The sequence below is a fragment of the Brachyhypopomus gauderio genome, chromosome 18 (assembly GCF_052324685.1).
Source record: "Brachyhypopomus gauderio isolate BG-103 chromosome 18, BGAUD_0.2, whole genome shotgun sequence".
In the NCBI taxonomy this organism is placed as follows: domain Eukaryota; kingdom Metazoa; phylum Chordata; class Actinopteri; order Gymnotiformes; family Hypopomidae; genus Brachyhypopomus; species Brachyhypopomus gauderio.
In genome coordinates this window covers 11,149,395-11,177,031 of record NC_135228.1, presented here as the reverse complement: position 1 = coordinate 11,177,031, position 27,637 = coordinate 11,149,395, and the positions used below count along the sequence as shown (strand labels likewise).

Sequence of the window (27,637 nt, the reverse complement as noted above, 5' to 3'; positions counted from 1 at the left end):
TGTTTTGCACACCGCCACAGGAAATGTGAAAGCTTGGTAAACTATCCAGTTTGCATGGTTTTGATGTGTATCAGTCAAAAAGCAGTTCTCATGAAGATAGCATCACCATCCTCTGCATCATCCATATCAGTTTCTCGCTATGACAGTCGAGCGGCGTAACGCTCGAGTCTCCCTCACTCTCCATTTCTGTCTCCTGCGTTTTCTCCGTCATGCAGTTTTTTTTTTTTTATGGTTGGCTCTGATTTGTCAGCGTGCTAAGAAGGCTTGTTGCATAACTGCCATTATATTGTGGGCAGATAATTATATATATGTGTGTGTGTGTGTGTGTGTGTGTGTGTGTGTGTGTGTGTGTGTGTGTGTGTGTGTGTGTGTGTGTGTGTGTGTGTGTGTGTGTGTGTGTAAGTGAGGAGTGGAGTATTCTGCATATGTAGGTCTTCTGAAAGTCTGGGTGTCTGGGGTTTTTGAAGTGTTTCATGTATTGTTTTACAGAACCATCATGAAGTTTCATAGTATGAAGATGGAGGAGATTAACAAAATCATTCGGGATCTGTGGAGAAGCACATATCGTGGACAAGGTCCATTGCTAAAGAAACGTGCACACACACACACACACACACACACACACACACACACTAGCTTCCACAATTTGTTAACCGTCCTCTAGCACTTCATCATTACTTTCATTTGATTCGTATTGTTGTTTGTTGGATATTATTGTAACACAGACCACCCTCCAATACACTGCACACTCTATATTAGCTCAGCACCCACAAGCATGCCAGATCTGTGCTGGCTTCACTATTTTAAATGGATTAAAAACTGCATGGCGACAGATAAGATAGTATGTCACTGTACATGTAAGAAGAGGTGTATTCAACTAAGGATTTTCATAGTCGAATCTGATTCGTCAGATTTTCTGTTTAGTCGACTAATAGTCGAATCAGGGGGTTTTTTAAGAGCACCTTAAACGGGATCTCGTTCTCATTCAGGACTTTTTTCAAAGTAAAAACCTAAAACACTCAGATAAATGAATAAACATGGTAGGTTGGCTTTATTCAGCTTTTATTTATTACTTATTTAATTTTTTATGAAACGTTTGAGAACATTAACCGTCAGTGCGCATATCAAACTGGCACTGTGCAAAATGTCAAAAATATTTTAAATTAAATAAAATATGTCTGCCTGAAAATATATTTAAAAATTGCCACACAACAGCAAACAAATTATAAGGAAAGGTTGAAGTAACGGGGTTTCAAAAGCAAACAACAACAAAAAATGTTTATAGGCCTACTTGCCGAGACGCACCGCGATGAGACGACACACCGAAACGACAAACTGCTGAACTGTTTTTTTCGCCTTACGCGTTTTAAATAGTATGCCATGAAAGATGTTGATGACATAACTTACACTTTTACTTTATATGATTCATCTTTATCTTTTTCAAAATACTTTTGAAGTTTTTTTAGTAGCTGTTATAATCTGTAGCGTGTTCAGCTCCGCTCATTTGGATTGTGCAACAGCAGGGTGTGATTTATTAATGTGTAGTAAGGAAGATGCCTATTGTTAATGCGCACACATCATTTAAAAATATTTATTAACAAAAATTAGGATGATTTTATTTGACAAAAGGCTATATATAACGAAAACAAAGACATTTAATGTAACAACTAATGGTTAGCAGCGTCCTTGGGCACCCCCATGCAGTTAGAATGGTACATTCGACTATGACATTCATAGTCGACAAGGGGGTATAGTCGAATCAGCGACTATTGCAGGTCACCCCTACATGTAAGATGTAAAGTGGGCATATAAGATTTAAGTTTTTGTTTATTTGTTTGTTTTTAATATATATAAAAGTAGTGGTGAGAACCTATCGTCAGTACTGAATTCTACATCCTTCATATACAGACATTTTTTGTGCAAGTCTTTGTGAATGTGTGACTCAGTACATACACTGATTCCTTCTGAATGAATTTCAAAATGTGAGCGTAAAGTTCCAAAGTTATGTGAACCTAATTCCCAGAGTAGGCCTGTTAAAGAAAACTGACCTCCCCCTTCTCAGACATTGAGTACGTGGAGATCCGCTCCGATGTGGATGAGAATGCCTCTGCCGGGCTGAAGAGAAGAACCTACAACTACAGGGTGGTGATGGTCAAAGGAGACACTGCGTTGGATATGCGAGGCCGTTGCAGTGCTGGGCAAAAGGTGTGGTCTTCTACAACAGACACATCACATTCCCATCTGCCTTGTTATCTTGATAAACGTGGCTTGTTGAATCTTAAAATCTATCAACAGTATGTTTGTGTGCTTACAAAGAGCCAGTCAGAACAACAGGTCATAGCTTTAACCTTTACAAACCCATTAGTGACCCTATGAATTCGGGGGCTCTGTTCACAGGTCCTGGCTTCTCTCATTATCCGACTGGCTTTAGCCGAGACATTCTGTCTGAACTGTGGCATCCTGGCCCTGGATGAGCCCACCACCAACCTGGACAGAGAGAATATCGAGTCCCTGGCACAAGCTTTGGTGGAGTAAGTCTGCATCAAAGTTCTTCCTTGTGTTGCTTCTCTTGTGATGTGACTAACGTGGGCTGAAAGCCTGCTTGACTTTACTGCACTTAAAAATAAGAGCAGTTCTCATCAATCCAACCTAAGTTCTTTCTTTTTAACAACTCATTTGAGTAATTTTATGAAAACATCTGTTAACCTGACGCCAGGTCTCAGGGTGGTAGGTATTTTCCACAACCAACATGCAGTTTTTTCCTCACCTTTAATAGTAAATAGAGCAGTTGAACACCACACAGAGCTTAAAGTGTCACAAAGTAGATATCTGCCCTTACAATGCAACCATGAGCAAGATGTTTGTCCTTGAATTAGATGACATTACAATATATTCTGCATTTTCTGTCAGGTTTTTCAGAGCCTGTGTGCTGTGCAGCAGGCTCCGGTCTGTTACCGCGCCTGCGATGTGTGAACCACGTGTTGTGTCCCAGTCTAGGTTGGGCCCATAACAAAGGTGGTGAAAGGTGGTGAACCAGTTAAATCTGTGGAGAGTGATTCTGATAACCACTAACCCATATAAGCATCTACACGGGCGACAATGAGCGCGTAGTTTGTAGAAGTTTATATAAGGGAGATATTTACATGAACATACATATATACATGTAGATGTAGATATAAACGTGACACACCATTTTGACATGTGAGATACGCTCCGCGAACTCAGGTATCCCCCCCCCCCTTAAAAAAAAAAAAAAAAAACCTCTAGAGAGACGCTGAAACATACAAGCAGAACACAAGGCACCACATACATGTACCCATGGGCGTAACACACATGTACCCATGGGCGTAACACACATGTACCCATGGGCGTAACACACATGTACCCATGGGCGTAACACACATGTACCCATGGGCGTAACACACATGTACCCATGGGCGTAACACACATGTACCCATGGGCGTAACACACATGTACCCATGGGCGTAACACACATGTACCCATGGGCGTAACACACATGTACCCATGGGCGTAACACACATGTACCCATGGGCGTAACACACATGTACCCATGGGCGTAACACACATGTACCCATGGGCGTAACACACATGTACCCATGGGCGTAACACACATGTACCCATGGGCGTAACACACATGTACCCATGGGCGTAACACACATGTACCCATGGGCGTAACACACATGTTGTCTGTTGTTGCAGAATCATCAAGAGTCGTTCTCGCCAGCGTAACTTCCAGCTGCTCATCATCACCCACGATGAGGACTTTGTGGAGCTCCTGGGCCGTTCCAACTACGTGGAGCACTTCTACAGAATCAAGAAGAACCAGGAGCAGTGCTCCGAGATCTCCAAGTGCAGCATCTCGACTCTGAACACCTTTCTGCACTGAGACCTGCCGTGCCAAGCAGTGCCTGCTAACGGGCAGAAATTAAGGTTCAGTAAATGAGAACTGACAGAGGGGTAAGAACTTTGTTTTTTGTATGTGTGCCATTTTACACCACAAGTTATTCGAGCGGTCTATGTGAATCTGACTTTTGTATGGGTTTGTTGTTTTGCTGGATTCTTACGCTCTTCTGCCTGACAACTCAGTATATTACTGAATCACAGTTTTACTGAATCATTCAGTATTACTGAATCACATAGCTATACTTACATAACCCCCATATCAGAGAATGAGGATTGGAGGATAAATTCCAATAACTCTATACCATATTTGTTATCGGTATCAGATTTAACATTGTTTGTTTCTCTTTGATCATTGCCTTTATAAACGAATGTGGAATTTTGTTCATTTGGTTTGTATACATGTTATGCAAAACTACTGGCTCATAATAACAATATTGCAGACAATTTGCACCATAAATCGGTGATTTGGTTGAATTAGAAAAAAAATAAAGTGAATCCGATTACTATGACCATATCTGTTTATTCCAGTTTAGTTCATTTGGAGATTTGTTCGTGTGTACCACATATTTGTGTATGTGTGTGCCATTATGCAGATTTCATTAACTTCACCACCTCATTCTACTTACTTAATTACATATGCAGGATTATGGCCTCTGCGTCTCTGTGGACATGTTCGTATGTAGATGTGAGGTGGTTACTGTGTCTCGTCTTTCTTGGCAATGCTCAAATCCGCTGTTCAGAGAATAACGAATCAGCATTAAGTACGAGACCCACAACCAAATCAACCACGTTTATCAGATTTATCAGATTACCTTGCTGGGCTTATGAATGCTGACAGTGCAACACAAGTCCAAGGAAAAAAAATGCAGCTTTATGTCAGTTTTCATATGCGCGTGGGCATATATATACACGCACTGTAAGTGTTAGGATGTCTGAACAACCGTTTCAAGTCTAGCCTCACCAAATCAAGATGAAGTGTGTGGTTCTGTTACTTGTTGCTATTGCATATGTCCACGGTACGCTTGGAAAAGAAAACGTACAAGAAAACTTAAAAGAAATAAAGAGGCATGTAGACTCTCTCTTGAAGACTCTTTCTGTGGTAAGACAGTTTATTGTACCTACAGTAAAATAATTTAGTTTTAAATAGCTTTAAAGATCATTTTTAAATTACTTGCATTTCTTGATTTTAGGAGCAGTTAGATTCTGTGTATGTGACGGACCTTAAAAAAAAAGGAACTATTGACTGCAAGGTGAGACGCACCGCTTGACAGTTCTACCACAATTAGCATTTGGGGTTTTATGTTTTTGTCTTACTTGCAAACCTTCCACCCATTATCTCTACCGCTTAATCCTGCTAGTTGCATTATGAGACTAGCAAACCATAATTGTTTTTATTCATCTGTTTTTCCTGAATGCTTTATACGAGTTTCTTTAGCACATTCTCACAAATGAAATGTACTGTGACCTTAACGTTCCTGATTGTTTTTTTTTCTAATCCTGGATTTCAATCTGTTTTTAGCCTGAGTTTTTCTGTCAGTGTAAGACAATCCTGTCTGGAGAGAAGTTACACCGTGCGGATTTTAAAAACAACAAAAGTCTTGAACCATTGTTAAGAAATCTGGATGTATACAATCAAAAGGCAAGTTCACCTTGAAACTTTGTTGTGTCAGAGTTCCATTTTGAAAATGAATTGTCAGACCAAATCACTTTTTAAATATTTTGCTATGGACATCTTTAAAAGTCTGCATTCTAATGTGATCATCATTTAATAATCACTTGTGACCCAATATAAATTGTGGTTCTTTTAGAGGATCTGCTCCGTCAGACCAACAGGAGAAGAAATCACTCTGCATTTGTTCCTGACGGACCTGAAGCATTGTACCCAGAAAGCAATCCAGCACAGCTGAGCAACACTGAGTACAGCTAAACGGAGCCGCCTTCTCAGTGCTGGTTTATTCTAATGTATAGAAGGATATATTTATATTCACTTAACATATTTTTTTTTTAATTATTTTTGTATGTTTTTATGTACTTGGCCAAAATTTAAATATTTTTAGCAATGTTACCAAAATCAATATATTGCAAAATATACCTCTGAATAACAAAATTAGCTAATAACATTAGCTGCAGATGTTTACATGTTGTGTTCAGTGAAACCATGCAAACATAATTATTTGTGTGGTATAAGTTTAAGCAGACTGCATTTGTCTATTGTCGTGACTTAGATGAAGATCAGAACACATTAATGACCAATTTATGCAGATATCCAAGTAATCCCAAAGGGTTCACATACTTTTTCATGCAACTGTATGTATGCAAGAAAATTAATATTAATGATGGTAAACAAGTACTAATGCTGAAAACGCTGAATTAATTGTTGAATAAAAGATCAAACTTTAATTAAATCTGATTATTGTTTCACAGAATAAAAGATCCATTTCCCAAACCACAATCAGGAGTGTAATGATCACTGTACATGTCTTTCTGCTATTGCTAATCCACAGTGGTCTTGGTTTCAGAAACCATGTCAGAAAAACGCAAGGGCTGAAATGGTGCTCATTCAGTATAGAAGAATGATTACTACTTGCACCCATTGCCATTTTGCACTTCCAAGATCTCTAAAGCAGTATATTTATATTTTAATGGTCAAAAATCAAAAACGAACTGTTTTCTCTGGTTTTCTGTGGCTTGTAATTTGTCTGTTTTTAGTTTTAGTGCTTAGGTCGTGTACGTCAAAAGACCCACATTGTCAGGCTAGAATATTGCTGACTCGTTTATCAGCATTGTTTGTTTCATACCTACATTGCTTCTCTTTCTTTCACTTTCTGAATTACTCTGATTCAAAGCTGCTTCTGATTCAGCCGTTTGCTGCCTGAAAAACCCATCAATGTTTTTGTTAATCCGTTGATTAATAATTACCCACTCAGGTTATGATTACTAATTAATCTGCTTAGATGAATATTTTATGACATGTTAAAGGTAAATAAGCATTATGCATATTCATGTTTTAAGGTTGCCTTTCCTTTGTTCTACACAAATGTGCGAATATTTACGGAAAAATTAAGTTCTCTAATACTACTTGTAAAATGTTTAGAAAAACAAATTCTACTGTTCTGAAGCAATGCTAATGGGTCTAAACTGTACAAAACTGTAAATTGTTTATATGAGGATCTTAAAAGGGGGATTTGGGGTGGAAATATCAAACCCATGGAATTCCCTGATGAAATGCTAATGACTTACATAGCCCTGGGCTAAGTAGCCTGCTCTTAAGATCCACACCCAAATTATCGACCAATTTTGAAACTGTTTTAACGAAATGCACATATAAAGCCTCATCTGACTAAAGACTAGAACAGTGAAATTGTTTGTGTTTTCCTTGGCTTGAGGAGGCTTGCTTTCATAAGGAATAATTAACATGGAATATTTAAATAAAGGATAATGGTAGCTGTGGGGAGGTGGGGCTTCCTACAGATATTAACCACCCTTTGAGTCACCATGCTGAAGGCAGATTGCTAGCAGTTGCCAACATGATTGTGGTGAGTTTTTCTAGTCAGACTTCATCAACTGTGATGGCAATTATAACTAATTTTATATTTAACATATTCTAAATACACCTGTTTGAGAACATCCTGGTCTTGATTTTGACCTGATAATAACGGGACAGGATAGATCATGTTGCTCCATGCAGTGGGGTGGGATCGTGCGTTCTGGGCCGTGTCCTCTCACCACACAGGAGAGTGTTCTTGGTACGTGCTTGTGCACGTGCATCATCGCTCACGAGGGTTTAGTCCCTCAGTTCTCTACCGCTTCAATAGCAATGAAATGTAGAACAGTGGCCCAGAGTGGGAGGCCGGGAAACCAGGAGAGACGTATAAACACCACTGCATGCATTATGCATATGCTGTCCAAGAGCCAATCATCCACGAATCATGAGTTCAGAGCGGTGTGAATAATTCGATGTGTGCCACCTCCAATATACTTCTCTCGTTACTTAGTCCTACTGTCCTTTAATGTCCTTTTACTGTCCTTTAAAGCATGAAATACTTAAGGAATAGTACAGGAATGAAATACCATTCCTGTACTATTCCTTAAGTATTTCATGCTTTCGAAAGAATTTCTGAGACAATGTGAAGTTTAGCAATGATTTATTCCTATAATGTAATGTATTAGGAAGACTAAAATCGTGTGTAGAATTTGTTAGTTAAGACCTCTTTGAGAAACACGCAGGTACCACCCATGCTCAGACATTTCGAACTTTTTGTGCTGTACCTTTGAAACCTTAATGTTAAGCTCATGCAGGCGATACTTGTGCAACACCTAAACTGGAAAGGTTTCCGGGGGCCTAGTGGATAAAAACTTCCTGAACTTGGTGTTTACTCCTTTGGATGGAAAATACACCAATGAGCTTCTCACGGGGGATGCCATCACTCTCAGCTTTTCATAAATAGTTTTGCAAAGTTTAAATATTGCATACATATTCAACATTAAAAGTGTCTTTATGCTTCTACAGTTTAAGAAAGACTTATGTAGCTACAATTACTGTATCTCTTTAACTGCAGTGGTGCAGTAATAGTGATTCTGCAGGAGCACGTGTATATGTTACATCATACATTCTGAAGACCTGGGGTGGCTTCTAATTGGAGGCCACTTTGTTTTTCGGATGTTTAATCAATGTTACAGGACCTTATTCGTTGTTTAAAGCATTGTAGTTATTTCGTTCAATTTTGTTGTAATTGTAGTGTTGCTTTACGACGTTTTTGACCAGTTAATTTTACTGAAAACTATACTTGGCTGTATATTTATAAAAGTATTCAATCAACACTACATTAAAACAAATAAACTTTTTTGCTTTAATTACCATTCAAGCCTGCGTTTGAATACTTAAATGTCAATATTAAACGATTAAATGTCTGCGCAAAAAATTCCAAATCTCCATTTAATGCCTCTATATGTATAATGTCTATATTTATATTTTTTAATTCTTCCTAATCTAACTACGTTGAGAAGGTACTGCGGGACACTCCCATATTTGACCTTTGAAGGGCAGCTTCACGTTTCCCCGTAAGAGGATCCTTCTGTGTGACTCTCCAAGTCGCTGCGAGGCCTCGCGGGCGGAGGCCTGAGGTGGCTCGGCGTCTGACGATGATGGGAAGGGACAAATAAAACACACCGGCTCGCTGTCTGTCTCCGCGCTGGCCACATTCTCGTGTTGCTGCCGGTCGTGTATAAATAATTGAGTCGTCGGTGTCTTCGCGCAGCCGTTCCCGTACAGTTCGTCCAGAGAGGAGAAGGATAAACCGAGAAGCATCTCGCGGAGGGATTGGGGGCGCGCGCCGTCAGCGACCCCCCCGCGTGCACGTGGCCTTCGTCCTCATTTTGTCAAGTCCACATCTTGTCTCCCTTCAAACATAAACAAGCAAAAAAGCTTCTTCCAACATGCGCAGACTACTCACATTCACACACACGTTAGCTAAATTCTCAAACTTTATGTGATTGTCAGTTTTCAGTGGGTGACTTCAGGCTTAACACGCGAAAGCATCGTCAAAAGTTACCGAATTACGCACATAGTGCTTTGAACTAGTGTATGCGGAAATACAGTAGCGTATATCCTTCAACACACCATGAATCATTTAGTTACGTTCATTCGCCACATGCCTCAGGTCAGCGACCAACTTCCAGATTAGTTTTCACCCTTGTATAGAAATGACAGAACTATTTATATGGTGTGTCATTACATTCAAAACGGTCCTTTATTTGCGTCCACATGTAACTCATTAGGAATTTGATGACTATGAAAATCCGAAAACATGTTAACATTTAAGAGTAACCTGTGCTATAATCGAAAACTGAACAGAAATTAAGCAGTTAAGAAGACAAAATACGAATAAATGAAATGAACAGTCTTATAGCCTGTAAAAGTGTTTTACTTTTGTTGCACTAAAATGGTAATTGTTTTTGTTACAGAGAAGTTGTGTTAAAGGGGTTTTTTCTGCCTTTGAGGCTTTACTGTTTAGGGATTTTCTGTTAACAATTCTACAACGTTTGACAAACACATATAGCTGGAGATTTACTTAACTCTTAAAAGTGTGCTACACAAGCAGCTTAAACATGACCACCTAAAAAAATATAAACGAATAATTAGCAAGCCTATTCCGTTTAGAGTACTAATATTTTAAAAACGTAATCCAAGATTTTAATGACTAATTATCGAGTATTTGGGCACCAGCAGTAACGACAATCTTAATAAACACATAAACCAACATTACATGTGAAAATATCCAGTATTACTCGATGCATTAAAGAAAAACAAACGGTATATTACCTGACTTTCTCTCTCCTATTCCATCCCACGAGGCACTACGTGGCGTTCCCCGACTAACAACCCTCTCTCAGCCCTTAGTCTGCTTTTATACCAATATACAATTAATATTGCATCGTCATTATTTAATAATTTCAAATCCGTCTACACAAAACCGTGAGAAACATATATTATTCAACGGTGTCTGATTAAAAAGTGGACAAAGTGTTTTGGCGAGACGAAATACACGGGTGTTTTGGGGGTGGGGGTTGTGTCCACGCTCCAACTTCATTTAATTTAATTTAGCATATATGACGCCCTTCATTATAATTATAACAGCGCTTTGGGGCTTATTAATAAAACAGCACAACATGCTTCAAATATGTGCAATGATTTTAAAATACCTCGTTCTCATTGACCATCATTGTGTTTAACCACGCCACTCAAACCATTACTGGAGAAATACTCTATACGTTAAATCCAGCATTTATCGAGGTATTGTATAGTGCTTTGTTTGATTGTCTCTGGCACAACATTAATGTCCTTGAGACTTCATGGTGTGTTAGGCTGTAATTCTCAATTAGCTAGTGATTGGTAACCTTTGGTTCGTGACAGACGTTAAAAAAGTCTTATACAAGACTATTTAATTTGTAACCCAGGAAAAATGTATATGTATGGAACCAGACACAGCTCTACAAAAATTAACACGCGTTCTCACGAGAGCTTAGAAAACTTCAATAATTTATTAAATAACATTCAAAGTCACACATTTCGTGAAGTCTATTAGAATATTCTGTTTAGTGATTGTAAGTGCCTACGATCACAAGAAAATTAAATAGCAGCATTACATATTTCTTTGTTCTGTCACTCAGATTAGTTTTAATTGCTTAGTCAAAAAAAAAAAAAAACAGTTGTGTGATCGTGAGAGTGTGTGATTCGTGGAATGATGTGATTCCCACCACGTCCCCATAGTTATGTGATGACATTGTAACGAATAATAAAAACACAAGTTATATTTTAAAGGATGCTTCATGTGTTCAGTTAAAGTACGGGGAGTGAATCGTTAAGTCATAAATAAGTCCTTGAATATATGTCAAGACACACGTGCACGTCAAAATATAACTTCATGTGTGATAATACTGAAATATAAGTTTTACATCTGCCCTCACGTCTCTTTGAAAATACCTATTTGTTTCCTTAAATGTAAAGAAAAATAAACATGGTATATTATAGCCTAGAACATTGCAGTAATAACTAAAATAGTGATATTGCCCCAGACATTAACTGCACAATTTACTGGAGAGACACGTTTATGTGCAAAACAAGACACTGAGTGAACGAGGGAATACAAAAACAATATTACACAAAATGTCTTTTCCACTGTTACTAACGAATCCTGATTAAAAGACCGCGTTTAGATCCCTGTCGTGTGCTTGAAATGTCTTATAACTATCATCAACTAGTGTGTCGCGGAGTATTTCATCCTCTTCTGCTTTTGCCTTTGATTACAAAACCAAACCCGGACCACATTTTTCTTTAGGTCAAGCTTCTCCGCTATCGCTGCGATTTTCTCCGAAGACGGACGTGGCTGTATGGCAAAATATGCCTCCAAAGATCGCTTTTCTGGCGCGGCGATGGACGTGCGTTTTCGTTTCCTCTCGGTGCTGGTAAAGAGGTCCGGTTTGTTGTTCTTCTCCCGGTACGCCGCCTCGGCTTCCTCTAGCCAGGCTTGCAGCACGGGCTTGAGGGCGATCATGTTGTTGTGTGAGAGGGTCAGCGACTCGAACCTGCAGATGGTGCTCTGACTAAGCGAGCCCACCCCGGGTATCTTCAGGTTGGCCAGGGCGGATCCCACGTCGGCCTGCGTGACCCCGAGCTTTATTCTCCTTTGCTTGAACCTTTCTGCGAACGCCTCCAACTCCCTGGGATCGGACTCCACGTCGTTGACGCAGGCCATGCCGTTGTGCACCGACAGGGTGTGCGGGTGGCCCATCGCCATGGCTTGGTGCAGGTGGCCCATGGTCTGCAGGTGATGCTGGTGGGCTTGCGTCGACATCACCGACGGGTCCGGCGGGGCGCCCATGCCGCTGACCGACAAACTCGAGGAGATGTGGTCGAGCAGTTCGCCCTCCAGGGTCTGATTGAGGTGGTGGTGCGACGTGAGGTTCGAGGAGTGGGATATGGGCACCGTGGAGCTGGTAGAGGTGCAGGGGACACTGCTCATCGTATGGTAGGTCACGTCTGGTTTGAATGGGTTACTCTTGCCGTGGGACACGATGTCAGCAGCCGCCAAAGCTTCCGCGCGGGCCAGGAGACTCTCATCAAAGCCGCCGAATATATTGCCCTGGAGCTGCAGGCAAGAGCGTGCATATGGAGGTCAGTGGGGAATTCTGTCATCCCCGGATTAAAAAACATTTTCAGCCTCAGAGAGGACCCTCCTCAAAGCACAGGTCATAAAAATTAATATGAAAGCAGCGACTGCTTGAATAGGCATGTGGATGAGAGGGGGATAGAGTGGGGGAGGGAGGGAGGGGAGGATGTGGAGAGGAAAGAGAAGACAGTGAATTACGCTAGTGTGAGCAAAGCAGATTAAATCGTCCCCAAAGTGGGAGGACTGAAAAAAACCCAATGTTTTTCAAAGAATATATATTTGTTTTTGTTTTTTTTTAACATACCTGCGGGGCAGGCAGGCACACCCGACGCATGCCGTCCGAGCTGGCGTGCAGGCCGGAGTACTTGGGCTCCTGCAGCACGGGGTGCATGGAGAAATGCTGTTTGCTGTTCATGGCCATCATCTTCCTTGCGCACCTTGCAAGTAAAGTGGCCCTTCATGGAGGCGAGTCGGCTCTCTGGCTACCAGCCCCCGGTGTGAGCTCTTTCCATTGGCAGCTCCTCCTGGCATGACCCCCCCCTCCCCCGCCCCGGTCCCGATCTCATCTTACAAGTTGCGAGTCAGAGAGCGGATCAGTCCTGCGCAAGCGTGATGCGCCAAAATTGCGCATACTCCTTGGGCAAATACTTTTGTTTCATTTCTGTTTTCATATTCTTATATATATTATTATATTTTATATATTCTTATATTTAGATTTTGTCATAAATCAAATTGAAATAACTATGTTTTTGTTGACATTAAACAAAATAGAAACGTCTTACTGGCCTTCTTTATTTACATTTACGGCATTTAGCAGACATGTCTTCTAAATGTCTTCTAGAGATAACATATATAGATTTATTGTTTTGTATTTTGTTATATTTGTTATCTTGAGATAAAAACAAAAACTTTCATTACCGAAAATTATACTCCAAATGTAGGCTACACACGTCTACAATTTTTTTTTCTTATGATGTTTGTCAGTCGTTATTTTTGCTTTCTGTTTACAATATAATTTTCTTTTACAAATTGCATTTAGCCAGATAGGCTTTCTTTAAATATTTTCAGTAAATAGAAAAGGGCCTCTCTTATATTAGAAGAAGTTTATTCAGAATGACTCCAAGTCCTGTTCTTAGGTGATTACGCTCGTTGCCCATATATGAAATCAAAAGAATGCCAAAGCTGCCCCATACACTTGTGAAGTTTCCTCTCATTGGAAATGCTTCACTCAGTAACTCTGCTAACCCCTTTTTTTGAATTAGATAGATTTTCTTCCATATTCTCTTTTGGTGTCCCCTCTGTTAACCTTGGTTAACCCACCTTGTGGCATTCTGTTGTTCCAGCTGTTTTTGCCATAGTCATTTTAAAGCGTTGAAGTCATCTGCTTTTATTGTGGCTTTGACTTTTAATTTCTAAAACACCATCCAGGCTGCATAATGTGCATAAAAGATGCTATAATAGAATAACATCATCATCATTATTTTTTTTAATTATTATTATGCAAAGGATCATGTTTAAAAGTTGCCTCTACATGGTTTCAGATGATAACTAGTATCTTCTTCAGTTACAAAGCACTCATATTAACTTCCAAGAAAAGTTGAGAGATTTGAACTGGTGATACACCTTTTCACCTCAACTGACCTTTGACAGGATTGGTTGTGGTCTTTCACAGTGCCTAGCGTTCACCTTCCCCTGTGTACCTGACTCACCTGTATTAGAATAACCCAATTATGTCAAGGTACGTTTTCCTAAATACTGCTACTTTTACGTTTACCAGTGAAAACATAAGATGGAGGGCAGGGTCTCCAGGCTCATAAGCTCTGTCAACACAGGCAAATGCAAACTTGTTTGTCGTTTGTATATAACTTGGTCCTGAATTCACCTGAACTTCTCCTGTATAATAAAAACTTGCTTCCCCATGATGCTCTGACCCAAGTGCAAATTGCACACTTGGTCTTGGCCATTTTAAGAGAGGAACCGGTTCTCTTTGTGTAGCCGGTTGGTGTAGCAACGGTGTTGGCGGCTGCAGAAAGGGGAGCCAGGCAGCACAGTGACACAGCTGCACCACCTGATCCTGTCCACCTCTTCTGTCCTAACAGCCATTCAATTATTCAACAGCTATGTGGCTGGCATCCATTACCTTGTTGGCATTTTCTTATTCATTATGGAGATTAACAGAGCCTACCTTTTTCAGTCTTGGCAAAAATGAGAGAGTTGTAGAATGTCACCTATGCCATGATCTTCCCCATTGAGTTTATGATGCTGTTTTTTTTTAATGATAAAGGCATACCCCGTTCCTCGCCAGATAGCATTTCAGCACATGAATATTTCAAAAGCAGAACCGAAAATGTCTCATTCATAGCTTAGCCTTTCATCTGGATTTACATGGACACGTTTTAGATCGGGCTCGGTCCTGAGTCACCGCTCCTAAATATAAAGTTTAGTGTAAAGTTCAAGTATTTTAGGCAAAGTGTGTTTAGTGATGTAGCACAGGCTCAATTTAATGACTTTAACTTAAAAAACCACTTCCTGGTATAGGGTTAGAAATGATTTCTATATTTGTATACATCATTTCTATATTTGTCCATATTTGAGAAACTCAACACCTGTTGAATTAAAACTACAAATTGCTACAAAGTTTTTCTTAAGAACTGTTATTATATAAATTATGCAAATTATGTATTACCCTTTAAAATACACAAATATATGAACAATCTAATTAATCAGTGAGTTCATGGCCATCCTTTTAGATTCTCAATACACCTGCATATACATCAAAACATCTATTTGTGTACCGTACGCGATCAACTTTACACTATTATAAAGGAAACCTCTGACATGAAGGTTAACTAACCCATTGATGGTTTTCCCAGAGCTGAAAGGCATGTTCACTGAGCACAGACAAATAGGTGGACACTACTATGGTTTTAGGCCAAGTGTTGTATTTCAGGACGCACCATGAATAGACCGAACTGACTGTTCAGAGGTTATTGTTCCTATAGGACGATTCACTGGTAGGCAGCAAAATGGGCATTGATTTGGGTGAATTGCAACAGGATTTAGTTCACCCTGTTGCGCAAAGCACTCCGCGTAACCCCGGTGTCATTCAGCGTTCTGGGTTCATCCACGTCCTTGTGCGTCCAAACCCTGATCAGGGTGTTCCGCGTGACCGTCCCTGCGCCGGTAGGAAACGGGCGTATGACGAGCCGGGCTGGGTCAGTGGCGGACGCTCGCTCCCGTGGGGTGGTCAACAGGGCTTGCATTAAATCGAAAGGACTTGGGAGTGTTTTCCACTTGGGTTCCCCAAGCAAGGGCTGTCCGTACATTATTCATCAACATTTGAATATGTCAAAATCGCCGGAGCTACTTGGCACCGAGAGCCGCACTGGAAGGCAAAGCCGGCGTCCTTTGCTCTGCAGCCGCCTGAAGATGGCGTTGTCTCCATGAACACCAATTCAGGCCGCTTGCTGTGATATAACGTGCTAAAAAGATCCACTCAACTACTTTGTGGATTTCTGGCAACAGAGTGGGTATATAATTTAGAGTATAAATACACCTACGATGAGCTGGACTTTGAACAGTGAATACAGTGAACTGACATGCTGCAGTTGAGCCTTTTCACTGGATGCTATTATGCAAATAAAGTAGCAGTCAAAATGCAATATAATATGCAGACTGTATGTATGGACATTATGTTCAGAGTATCCTTATTTTTTAACAGCAAAGCTCGCTCCACTAGATTTGTTCATCACATTTGAAATTTCATTTAAATGTTTCAATAGCTCAGTATGTTTGGTCTCAGCAACTAGTTATTAAACGACAATGATCATTAAACTACAGTAGCATGGTTGCATCTGCCATGCTTGTTTGGTAGGACAGTTACCTCGAGTGTCTAGTGGTCAATAATCAATTGTTATAAAACGTCATCAGTAATCAAATGTCATCACTTGTTGGGCTCGTAGGTCTGTCTCCTAAGAGGAGAATTACAGAATTCAAGGGGTGACAGGCAAGAGTCTGGATGGCATGAGGTGTGTGTGAAGAGCATCAAAGCCAAGTGTGAGAATCTGATGGTGGATACTACATGTGAGGTTCCACATCATATTGCACAGGTAGGCCATGTCCTCTGCAGCTGGTGTTGAGATTAAATTGCTAAGGTATGCTACAGTACAAATATATTACTATAAAACACTTGTAACGAGACATGCTAGCTTACAGGCTGCAGCTGTTTAGCCAAGCCACATTTCTTCCAAGTTATCAACCCATGAAACTAATACACACAAAAACAAACAAGAGTCAATGTAGACGTCAGCAGAGCCATAGCACGCTCAAGACGAAGGCCACATTCAAAGCAACATTTTGGCTTGGTCAACATCACCTGCGCCACTACAGCAAGAATTACAATTATATTAATACCAATCATAACTAAAACAGTAATGCTCGATTAAGAAAATCTCATTAAAGTATGTAAAATAAACACACAGGACAACTTTTAACAGGTCATTCCTGGAATGGAGTTTTTTTCCTCATTTTTTTCCAACCTCCTTTTTCTTTTTTTGTTGTTAACTAAGTGTTTTGATTTGGGTTTGTTTTTTTTTTTTTAGCCAATTGAAATTGTTTTTTTTTTAAAGTTCTTCTTTTCTTTTGATTATCCCATTCCACGTCCTTTATTAATAAGCAAACATGCGAGTGTTAGAATAGAAATCCATTTTACAAGCAGAAAACTGAAAAATACATCCATAGAGGCTCAAATATATAAACAGTAATAAAGTCCAAGTCCATTTTACACTAAATGTATTATACTACCATGGTACAGTAGCTGTGTTATACAAAAACAAAAAACAAAAAACAATGGAATTCATTTCCATAGTTCTTGAAATTTCACCAACGGTCCTGGGTCACCAGAGACTCTCACATACAGAGCCGAAGTTATGACCACCATCCCAAATGTCCTAGACCACTGGGATGTGCCCCGTTGCCTCTCTGAGCTGGCTGGATACAGAACCGTCTGTGCAGGCTGAAACACTTTGAACTGCTTAAGTTTCAGATGAGAGAAGCGTGAGGGTTTGGACAAGAGGCACAAACCCCATATGGTGCACTGAGGAGTCGGGTCACAGCGTAGTAGCACGCAAAGAAATGTCACGACAGGTGTTATGGGGAGGTTTTAAAGAGTTACACTGCTCTTTCATTATGGAAACTTGGATCTTAATTGTTTTAAATCGAGTATATTGGGAGAATAATAAAAATATATTTTTTTATCAGGTCGACACACACCTCTTGCTCTTACACTCCGTAGAGCAATTCAAATTCTTCACAAAAAAAAAAATAAAAAAATCAAATCAAAACAAACAATAAACCACTACTACTACCACCACTACTTTAAAAGGAAGCATTTGAAACCAGTGGCATGGAGTTGATGGGCAGGAGGGGGTGACTACCATAAACTGAATGAAACTGATAAAGTCTACGTGGAAGTGAAACATGTAACCATTGAAAGCCTCCGGGTCAACCCAAAAAGCCATAAAGCGGGGCGAAGATGAGGTGTGATGGAGCCTCCTGCCTTTACTGGGCCGCTTTACAAATAAGCGGATCTCGTTCAAGCAAATCCTACGAGTAAATAATGCGATCTCAACTATGATCCAACACTCATTAGAATGGCTAAAAATAAATGTGAACAGTCATTACTATTGCAACCATTTACAAAATTTACAAAAAGGAGAAAGCAAAAGAAAGAAAAAAAAAAGTCAAAACTTGTAAAAAGTCAGCTGTCTGCTGATAGAGTAAGGCAAAATTATCTATAAATTAAATGTGCACATTCAAAAACACCCCTGTTAATATTTTCTGGACACACAATATCTTTTATGCTCTTATCCAAAGCCTTCTTTGGTTTCTGATGACTGAAATCAACTTGGAGTGAGAGATCATTGTGAATAGTTTGACACGTACACCACTGGGTCCATATTTACATAAAGTGGCACCAGAAATCTTGATGGAAGAGGTGTGAGTATTAAACAGTTGGGGTTTACTAGCTTCCAGAGTTTGTCAAAAATGTTCAGAAAAACATTAAGAACTAAACATCAATAAAGGCATGTCTTTGCCTAATGAACACACGCCTTGTTTGATGTGCGATATTGAATGTATGGGATCAATAAACATTTACAAAAGAGTTTTATAATGGCTAATTTTGACAAAATTTGAAAAAGATGGGAGGAGAGTTTTAAGGAGAAGATTCAAAAATATTCATAGTAGTCACAAACGTGAGTTACTGTTATGTGGTCAATCACAGTGGAACCAATAAAAACAAATTTATTAATCTCAGTCTCAGCAGATGTGAGACACGTGAACTATGTGAGGTTTTATGAGGGACGACCTCGCACAAATACCTCATCTAGACTGACCTTCACACAGTGCTGCTGCTCCCATCAGAATCCTTTGTCCATTCTCTAGGTCTAAAAATACTGGATACTAGTTTACAAAAAAAAGTGATTTTACATCTATCAAACTGACTTAAATTAGCTTCTTAAAAAACAGACAGTCCTTTTCACAAGGAGGGAGAAAAAAAAAAAAAAAAGTTATGTGGGGCTTCTTTTCTCATCGCCTCCAAGAGCGACTCTCGTTTTCGTCGTCTTCGTCGTCATCTTCCTCTTCCTCCTCTGGCAGCAAGAAAGGGCTAACTGGCTCCTGTGAAGACGTGAGTAGAAGTCATCAAATTAAATATGCCCGAGAAGTCAGTTGCATCCAGTGACTACTTTCCCTTCTGCTAACAACTTCTTAGCATGGTTCAGGAGGGATGCGGTTCATTTCCAACCGGAAACATCAAAATCTGCATTTGCTAAATGTTTTCTTTACTTTTAAAGGCATTTGTCCAAAGTCTGGTTGGAATGATTGGTTGTGGGCACAAGCAAATCATGACGTAATCTGCAACTGACCACCTTGTTTACTGCCTATCCAAGGTGCATGTTCTGAATGACCTGGAAGTTAAAAAGCCATGACTGCAGAGCAGACCCTTACCATTGTGGACTCTTCCTTTGACTCCTCTTCTTCTGGTTCGGTGGATATGGATGGGGTTTTAGGTTTGTACCAGGAAATCTGGAGAACTCGACCTTTGAACTTTGCCCCTTGATTTGCAGCCTAAAAGCAAAGACATGGGAGACTCAAGGTTTGATCTCTCCATAAATAAAAGGTTTGTGTGTGGTCAAAGAACTACATGGATTAATTAATCTGAATTATTTAGATTAATCCAATAACAAATGACCCAAATAACTAATGACTCCAACCCCAGGCTGATCTATTTGCAGTAAGTTAAAAAGTAAAAAAAAAAAATGTAAAAAAAGAGAGAACATTACATTCTCTGCTTCACTTCGGGTTTTGAATGTCATCACCACGCTGGTCGCATCTTGATCACGAAGCTCTTCAATTTCCCCAAATTTCTGTAAAAGTAAAGCACGTTTGAGAATCTACAAGAATTATGGCCATGTGGAATGCCCCAAACCCCGCCCCACACTCCAATGCTCCGCCTCTTACCACAAAGTGTGGCATCAGCTCCTCCTTCTCCTCCTGCGTGACGCCTAGGATGGCGAGGGCCCGAGGCCGATGGTCCACCACCATGTGGCTGCCTGCCCCTCTGCCGCGGGCACTCCGCCCACGTCCCCTGCCCCGCCCCCTGGTGGGGGTCAGGGTGGGTTTGGCCCGGCCCACCGGCAAGAGCCCCAGGCGCTTCGCCTGGGTGAGACAGGGAGAGCGCGGCTGTGTTAGGTCTTAACGTCTGTACCACATTCCCCTAATCAAGGTCTATAACAAAATTAGTATAGTGCCATCAGAGGAAGAAATTATGGCCTAATCCTGAAAATTAGCTACTTAGTATCTTTAATTCAGCAATTAATAAAAAGTAAAATGAGTATTACACACACTCACTCTCCCCAATACGGGACTTTTATTTTACAATTTTCTCCTCCCAAATAGTCTTTGGGGTACACTTTTACACGTAGACGTGCGTCAGTGATATTCCATTCGGATTTGATTGCCTCCCACAGGTGGTTAGCAGTGGAAAACCTTTGTCCATTTAACCTGCGGTTAATTGTGAGACGAGATTTTCCTCACGGGGGAGGTTAAATCTCTGTAGAGCTCTAACGAGATCACACCATTAGATTACTGGACTCCCTCTCCAGCCATCTCAGACTTGGCTGTGTGCACACAAGCGTCATCGCACTGAAAAATGACCTCCGATTGGTTGCTTTCTGGAACGACATTCAATACTTAGAAAGTCGTTCTGTAAGGTTTAAAATTTTAAGCAAAAAAAACCCCCATCACAATGAAATCAGCTCACCAGTATCCTTAACTGCGAACGCTTCTTCCAACGTGGTGCCCTTATAGCCAAGATGTAGTACCTCTCCAAGCATTACCCTGCTTTTATCAAATTCTGGATAACTGCATTTCTGTGCTTCTCAAACCTCGACTCAGCTGTCCACACAGCTCTGCTAAAGTCCTAGTCATCCACTCCCCCGTCTTCTGCCGATAACGCCATTCCATCCCTGATGTGTTTATTAGACTAGAGTGAGTTCTTGATGCTTCATTTGCACACAAAAGCAGCAACGGTTGGTCTTCACCTGTATACATCCTCCTTTCTCCCCCCCAGAACAGTTTTCTATATTCAGAGAAAACTGGTCATTCTGCCAAAGTAATGTTAAGAGTTCAAACTTAAGCTTTTCACCCACCCGTCATTTCTTCCCGACACCATCTCCTATTTCAAAAACACCTGTTCCCTTAGTGGAAGATAAAGAAATGGCTTTGAGGGTCTTCAATTTCAAAACTGTCACCTTGACGAAAAACCCAAGCTCTAATACTCCTGACAGCCACACATGATGGTATTTTGAGGGACGTTTAGCCACGTTAAGCCACAGACCTGGTTCAACTCGTCAACAGAAGATAAGGAGATGCTTAAATATTTGCTGTTAAGTGTTCCCAGAAAAAAGGATGCTTCAATTCTCTTCACTGTAATAGTGTATACAGGCGAGCCATCAAGAAGTTATGTTGGGTGCATCAACACGGAGACTCCCAGCTCTGAAAGATGAAGCTTTCCTTCACCCCAGAAAGGACGAGCTAGCCAGCCCTCCTCAGTGATCCAGCCCTCCTCAGTGATCCAGCCCACCTCAGTGATCCAGCCCCCCTCAGTGATCCAGCCCCCCTCAGTGATCCAGCCCCCCTCAGTGATCCAGCCCCCCTCAGTGATCCAGCCCCCCTCAGTGATGAGGCGTCGCCGACAGACCCCATGAATATTAGCAACCTTACTAGGAAGATTAGTGCATTAATGTTCTGAAACACACTGGTAAGTTACTTCAGAGGTTCACGGACCCTTTTGGCCAAAATCATCAATGTAGTTTAACTAAATCTGCATTCATGTATTGGCTGCAGTTTGCATTAGATGAAGTACATTTCTTCTTGTAATTACCTTTTACATTTAGTTTTGCATTACTGGGAAATTTTTAAATAAAAACAAATTGATCTTTAGCCATAAATAGAAAGCAACGGCTCCACCTTCATAAAAGTGTCTGTGGATTGTGAGATGGCTGGTTAATAGGATGGAGGCCGACTTGGGGGAGGCGCTAGCTTCGTTTGTGGAGTACAGATAGTTGCGTAGAAGGTTTGCAATTTGAACGGCCATTATGAGAGTAAACACACTGAGAAGTACAAGAACCAGACTGATGCAGAGCGGCACGGGCGTCTGGAGATCCGCCACTGAAACTGCACATCCAGAGATGCAGCAGTCAGCACCAGCTCCGTGATCTCACAGAACCACGAGAAACAGCAAGCCATTCTCTGATGGGGAGTTGGTGAAAGAACGTTTGGAGGTGCGTTCATTGAGGAAGAGGACGCGTTTGCAAATGTGTCCCTCTCCAGGCGAACCGCAACGAGACGAATCGTGAAGAACCTGGAGCCTTAGCAGCAAAACAAAGTGGAGAATTCGAACTTTTTTCATTTTCTTTGGCTTTTGCCTCTAAAACTATTCCAGTTTCTCATGTGGCCCCTCAGGAAAATTAACTGCCCACCCCCGAGCTGCACTGTATTACTTCACACCAGCAAACATGCACCTACCAGATGTGTGTACCTTAAAGTGGCCAGAGAGTGTAGTTGCAAGGTGTGTGTACTACAATAAAGTCAGCGTAGGATACAGGTGAAGGTAGAGGCATCCAACCCCCCCCCCCCCCCCCCTTCACCTCGGGTCTCAGCCTGGAATGCTGACGCCCGCATCTCATTTAAGGGAGAAATCAAGCTGGGCATGATTCTTTAATGAAGCCCACACCAACATGGGGGGCAAGCAAAGTGCTGGCGTGGTTAGCTTTGGTGCAGTGAAGACACATCCTGCTTTCTTCTCTGCTATTAACTCCTCTCTGCTCTTTATATAAGCCGAGCAGGTCGAACAGCAGGACCAAAGGACAGCCCCCCCAAAAGCCAACACACTGCAGGGTTTCCCACCCTTCCCTGGAAGTTGATTTCCAGATTATAAAATAAGGAAGCGATTTAGACTTGAGGACTAGATGTAAATACCTCACAAAAACAAACGATCATCATGAAATGATGACTCAAAGTTTGAGCACCATTCAGACGCGTCTTTAAAAGTAATTGTGTAAGGATTTGGTGTAATATGGTTGGAATCAACCTGAGCAGTCACCTCCACTTGCAGCTGACCAAGTCTTCTCTTCAGGTCCGTGGTGTCTTCTCCCGACGTGAGCTTCTTGTGCAAGTCCAGCTCCGCATCCAGCAGCTCCTTCTGTGCCTTCAGATCAAACACAAACAGCGAAACTCCATCAAGACCTGGTTAGATCAGGAACTGGGGGGGGACGGGGGACTGGTAGATACACGGCGCAATCCATCCACCAACAATCCCACTGGCTGGGAAAGCATAGAATTCCATTAACTGCAAACTGAAACGATACTGTCATAATTGTTTAGAAGGATCGGCAAAGGATGGTGATGAAGTTGTAGCCGATAGCAAACGTGGGTCGCCAACGTACCCGGCATAGCGAGCTGCTTACGTCTGTTTTGGTCTTGGCCGGAGCGGCGTTGGCCGGAGCGGCGTTGGCCACGGTCGGGGTGGTGGGGCTGATCTCGTTCTTCAGTTGAGAGATCTTCTCGGTGAGGTCCTTCAGGGTCTTCATGATGTTGGCCCTCTCCTCTGGCCGCATGCCCCGGTTCTTCTCCAGACGATTTATCAGCACCTGGAAAAAAATCGAGCAGCTATAGTTATGACTTTTGTTTTATTACATTTTGCATGTAATGTAAATGTGCGACTCTCATGAGCCATTTAAGCTGCACTTCTACCAGTTATACGAAGGCCTCTTACCTTTTGACATTCTATTTGTTTTTCAAGCATCTCTTGTTTCTTTTTCCTCATGTCTTGCTGTAGCTTCAACGCCTCCTGAACGACAGCAGAGGGAAAACCATGAGGACATTCACACCAGCCCATAAGGATGCTGGGGTTTGTGACGGGCGGTGGAGGAGGTGACTGCAGGGGGAGGGAAGGACCTTACATGCTTCTTCTTATAAACCTCATGAGCTTCGAGGGCTTTGGCCGCCTTCCCCGGCGCCTTGGGGAGGGGCTTCAGGACCATCCGCGCGCACGGCCCCTTCTGGAGGTTGCAGGCTGGTGTCGCAGCCTAAAAACACGTCGAGGCAGAGCGGGGGTTTGTTAGTTCACGCGCTTTAAAAGCGGCTTTTGGGAACCTACACACGCGTTCCTGATCTTACCGATAGGGACTCGGTCCCGGGGCTGAGTGGGTCGGAGGCGGCCGGTGCAGGTGTAACAGAGGCGGCGTGAGGTTTGGGGTGGGTCTTGTTTAGCACATAAGCCCCCGGGCTGTGCTGCTTATTGATGACCTGAGGACAAATACAAGCACCAGCACTTACACTGCGGAATCATCACCAGATTAACTGAACCCAGTGACCCGACAATGCGGGATATGTTTTTATTGTTACCCAGAACGGCATTAGGAAGTCTCGGCTCCTGCGATCAATTGAGTGATTGATTACTGTTAATTCCACAGGTATTCACAATTACAAATGTAATGTGCTTTTTTTGGTTGTCAGGGCAGCATGTCATTTGAGTTCATGTTAAATCTGGAGCTACACCACGCCTGTGCCCAACATGCAGAAATGTGACGATCATAAATGTAGCATTTTGCCTTCTACATCTTGGATTAGAATCGCACAGTAACAACCTGGAACGAATGTAGATCCCCCTCTAATTCGCAAAACAAACCCGAAAGCCGCATTCAACCAAACCCAGACTCCCAACTAGTGCCCCATGTCCTGCTGACCTTGTGGGGTGGGGGGTGCTGGGGCCCAAGGCCGGTGCTTTGGCTGGGGCCGTGCTCCTGGGCTGTGGGCGGGGAATCTCTGTGCCAGTACACCCTGATGAAGCGGTTGTTGAGCACAGCCTCAATGCTGGAGATGGCCCGCCGGGCCTCCTCGTTAGCGGTGTACTGGATCAGGGCTGCTTCCGGGTCACCTCCAAACACCACCTTCCACAACACCGGAACCAGAGACAAAATCGACAATAATGACGTTGCATTGTATAAAATAAAGCTAGGAGCACACCCACAACACGTAATACAACAAAACGCAAACCACAACTCAATTGTAATGCATCTTGCTGGGACATCGGTCAGCTGAACTGCAAACTGAAAAATTAAAATGAAAACAAATGAAAACCGGAAGTACCTGGATATTCACGATCGTCCCAAACTTGCTGAAGTGCTCGTTGAGCTTGGTTATGTTGTTGAGGTCTCTGGGAATTCTGCGCACCTCCAGCTTTGTGTTGGCGTAGTGGTTCTTCTTGGGGAAGGCAGCCTTGTGCTGGCTGTTGAAATTTGGCCTGGGGGGGAGGAGTGGCAGTGAGGTTAGAGCAAGTCGCAACGCAAGACCCCTGTTCTGGGATTAGGAGGGGCACGGAAACTGAGTCTGAAACCAAGCGGCCCGTGTTGCACCTCCTGTTCCAGGTACAGGCTGAGGAGGCCACAAGGAAGTGCGTTTGACTCTGAGAACATTTTGTTTCATTTGCATTCCATCACTGTGAAGGCGGGGAGCACACAGCAGGGCTACCTCAGTTTTAACAACACCTGACCACTTTCCATCCATGAACATTTTCAAAATTAACAAAAAATTTAATAAAATCGAATTAACTGGTTGGAGCCATTTTATCCAACTTTTCGGAATACTGGGATGTCACCACAACAGAGTCTTTAAGCTCAATCTCAAGATTAAAACATGCTTAGTCATTTACAAATTATGTTAGTTTAACTACGGCCGCTTGCCCTGCAGACTACCGGTCTTCATAGATGACCCATCGAACTCATGAACGGAGACTTGGGTCAGCTGAAACTCTCTCTAGGACTTGCCTTTAAGTTTTTTTCTCTTTCCAACGAAATCTTTAACAAGACCAATTTTGCTTTCTGGTCATCTCAAGCCAACCACCTCCACAAACACTGGGGCTCTAGTAGTGGGACAGTCAATATCACGCCTAACCAATCTCACTCAGAAAACAAACAAACCAGAGTCAGGAAGGGCTTTCATCATGAACAGTGTTTGCTTGGCTCTGTGCGTGTGTGTATGTGCAGGAGTCTGAGGAGCGTACCACCGCCAATTTCACATCACCACTGTCCAGCACATAAAACACTCATTGGGAAAGCCAAGCAGGAAAAGAACATTCCAGAATATCCCTCACGGGGTGTGTAGACTTAAAACAGCCGTGCCCCTATTCCTGGTGCATCACAGACACAGGAGACACTTACTTGTCTACCATCCAGGGTTTCTTGGCCAGAGGGCCTTCACCGGAGCCCAACAGGTGCCTCTTCCTGGTCTCGGGCTCTGCACCGAAGCGCCCCTCGCTGCCCGACGGGCTGGCTAGCGACGGCTCGGTCTGGATCACGATGTTCGCCGCTAAACAACGAGAAGGAAAAAATGGCTTTGTGAAGAGAACGGCTGCTCCGTCATCTCGTCTCCTTCTCTCCAGTGCCGCATCGAGGAATTTGACAAGAGCCGAGAGGGACTGAGGATTCTATTTGCACAGTACAGTTTGGTATCTAAATTAATTTTATTAATTTTAACATTTAATGTTCATGAATGTTAAACAGTGAATAATTCAACACTGTGACTGGCTCAGAATAAAAAAATATATGAAAGAAAGAAATGCTTTATGAGTGAAATGGGGAAGGCGGGGCAGGAGTAGGGGGAGGAGGCATGCCATACCCCGTGAGGTCTGTCCGTCACCGGAGGTTAAGCCAATGAGGTTGGACCTCTGCGTCTGAATGCGGGGGATGAACTGCCGGTACTGGGTCCGGCCCGCCCCGGTCAAGCCTGGGGACTCTGGGTTATATGCCTCAGGATCGTAGTTATCTGTTGCAGCAAACACAGAGACAACAAAGACACAAAACAAATTATCACAAAGTTCTGACCAACTAGAAATGTGAAGAAAATTATCAAGGAAACTTCAAACTGAATAGTCAGACATACAGATATCAGACATTCACAAGATTTCATTCACATGTTAGGAACCAATTTTTTCCCCCACTTTGCCTTTTGAGAGTATTTGCAAGAAACTGGAATGTGCCATGGTGTTCCTCAGAGTAAAAAGTGCCAAGAGCACCACCAACTGGTGAAAAACAGTCATTACATGTTTCAAAGACAAATATTAGTCAACACTATGTGAAGGGCTCTGCTGAACACTCCGACACATTATATAATCACATTCTCCATTTTTAACAGCCAAATATTTACTTGGCGTGTGCTCCCTTTTACCCAAGAGGCACAGCTGATAAACGTGGTTGCCTGACAGAAATGCTCCCCTCAGACAGTAAAACCTGTACCATGATTTCAAAATGGGACTTCATGCCTGTTAAAGGCAGAACCACACTACAGAACCATGACTTATCCTTTGTGGACTTGCATCTTTATCCAAACTTCATATAAAACAAAGTGGATCCAAATAAACGTACATATGCTGGTTGACATCTAGTATAGAAACCTTAGTACACAGCAGGGTATTGCAGTAG

General features: G+C 42.1%; 3 protein-coding genes across 4 annotated transcripts in view; 1 reads left to right on the top strand and 2 right to left on the bottom strand.

Annotated features, from left to right (window-relative positions):
- rad50 (RAD50 homolog, double strand break repair protein) overlaps positions 1 to 4,436 on the top strand; it is a 31,066-nt gene extending 26,630 nt beyond the window's left edge. The window contains exons 23-26 of the mRNA XM_076979725.1: positions 490 to 575; positions 2,063 to 2,205; positions 2,398 to 2,531; positions 3,721 to 4,436. Coding sequence (XP_076835840.1) covers positions 490 to 575; positions 2,063 to 2,205; positions 2,398 to 2,531; positions 3,721 to 3,907 — 550 coding nt within the window. The 3' untranslated portion in view covers positions 3,908 to 4,436. The remainder of the gene's footprint in view (positions 1 to 489; positions 576 to 2,062; positions 2,206 to 2,397; positions 2,532 to 3,720) is intronic.
- A 6,616-nt stretch (positions 4,437 to 11,052) lies between these two features.
- Positions 11,053 to 13,057, bottom strand: pou4f3 (POU class 4 homeobox 3). Its single transcript, XM_076979763.1, has 2 exons — positions 12,898 to 13,057; positions 11,053 to 12,572 (listed from the first exon to the last, which is right to left on the bottom strand). The coding sequence occupies exons 1-2, from the start codon at positions 13,015 to 13,017 to the stop codon at positions 11,682 to 11,684; spliced, it is 1,011 nt and encodes a 336-aa protein (XP_076835878.1). The 5' UTR covers positions 13,018 to 13,057; the 3' UTR covers positions 11,053 to 11,681.
- A 4,023-nt stretch (positions 13,058 to 17,080) lies between these two features.
- Positions 17,081 to 27,637, bottom strand: part of rbm27 (RNA binding motif protein 27) — a 16,951-nt gene continuing 6,394 nt past the window's right edge. The window contains exons 9-21 of one of the 2 annotated variants that reach the window (XM_076979761.1): positions 26,835 to 26,981; positions 26,378 to 26,525; positions 25,308 to 25,461; positions 24,905 to 25,108; positions 24,336 to 24,464; positions 24,119 to 24,244; positions 23,932 to 24,006; positions 23,603 to 23,806; positions 23,248 to 23,364; positions 20,115 to 20,312; positions 19,937 to 20,020; positions 19,602 to 19,721; positions 17,081 to 19,271 (exon numbers count right to left, since the gene is read on the bottom strand). In XM_076979761.1, coding sequence (XP_076835876.1) covers positions 19,182 to 19,271; positions 19,602 to 19,721; positions 19,937 to 20,020; positions 20,115 to 20,312; positions 23,248 to 23,364; positions 23,603 to 23,806; positions 23,932 to 24,006; positions 24,119 to 24,244; positions 24,336 to 24,464; positions 24,905 to 25,108; positions 25,308 to 25,461; positions 26,378 to 26,525; positions 26,835 to 26,981 — 1,796 coding nt within the window. In that variant the 3' untranslated portion in view covers positions 17,081 to 19,181. The remainder of the gene's footprint in view (positions 19,272 to 19,601; positions 19,722 to 19,936; positions 20,021 to 20,114; positions 20,313 to 23,247; positions 23,365 to 23,602; positions 23,807 to 23,931; positions 24,007 to 24,118; positions 24,245 to 24,335; positions 24,465 to 24,904; positions 25,109 to 25,307; positions 25,462 to 26,377; positions 26,526 to 26,834; positions 26,982 to 27,637) is intronic. The other variant, XM_076979762.1, reaches the window with a different exon arrangement.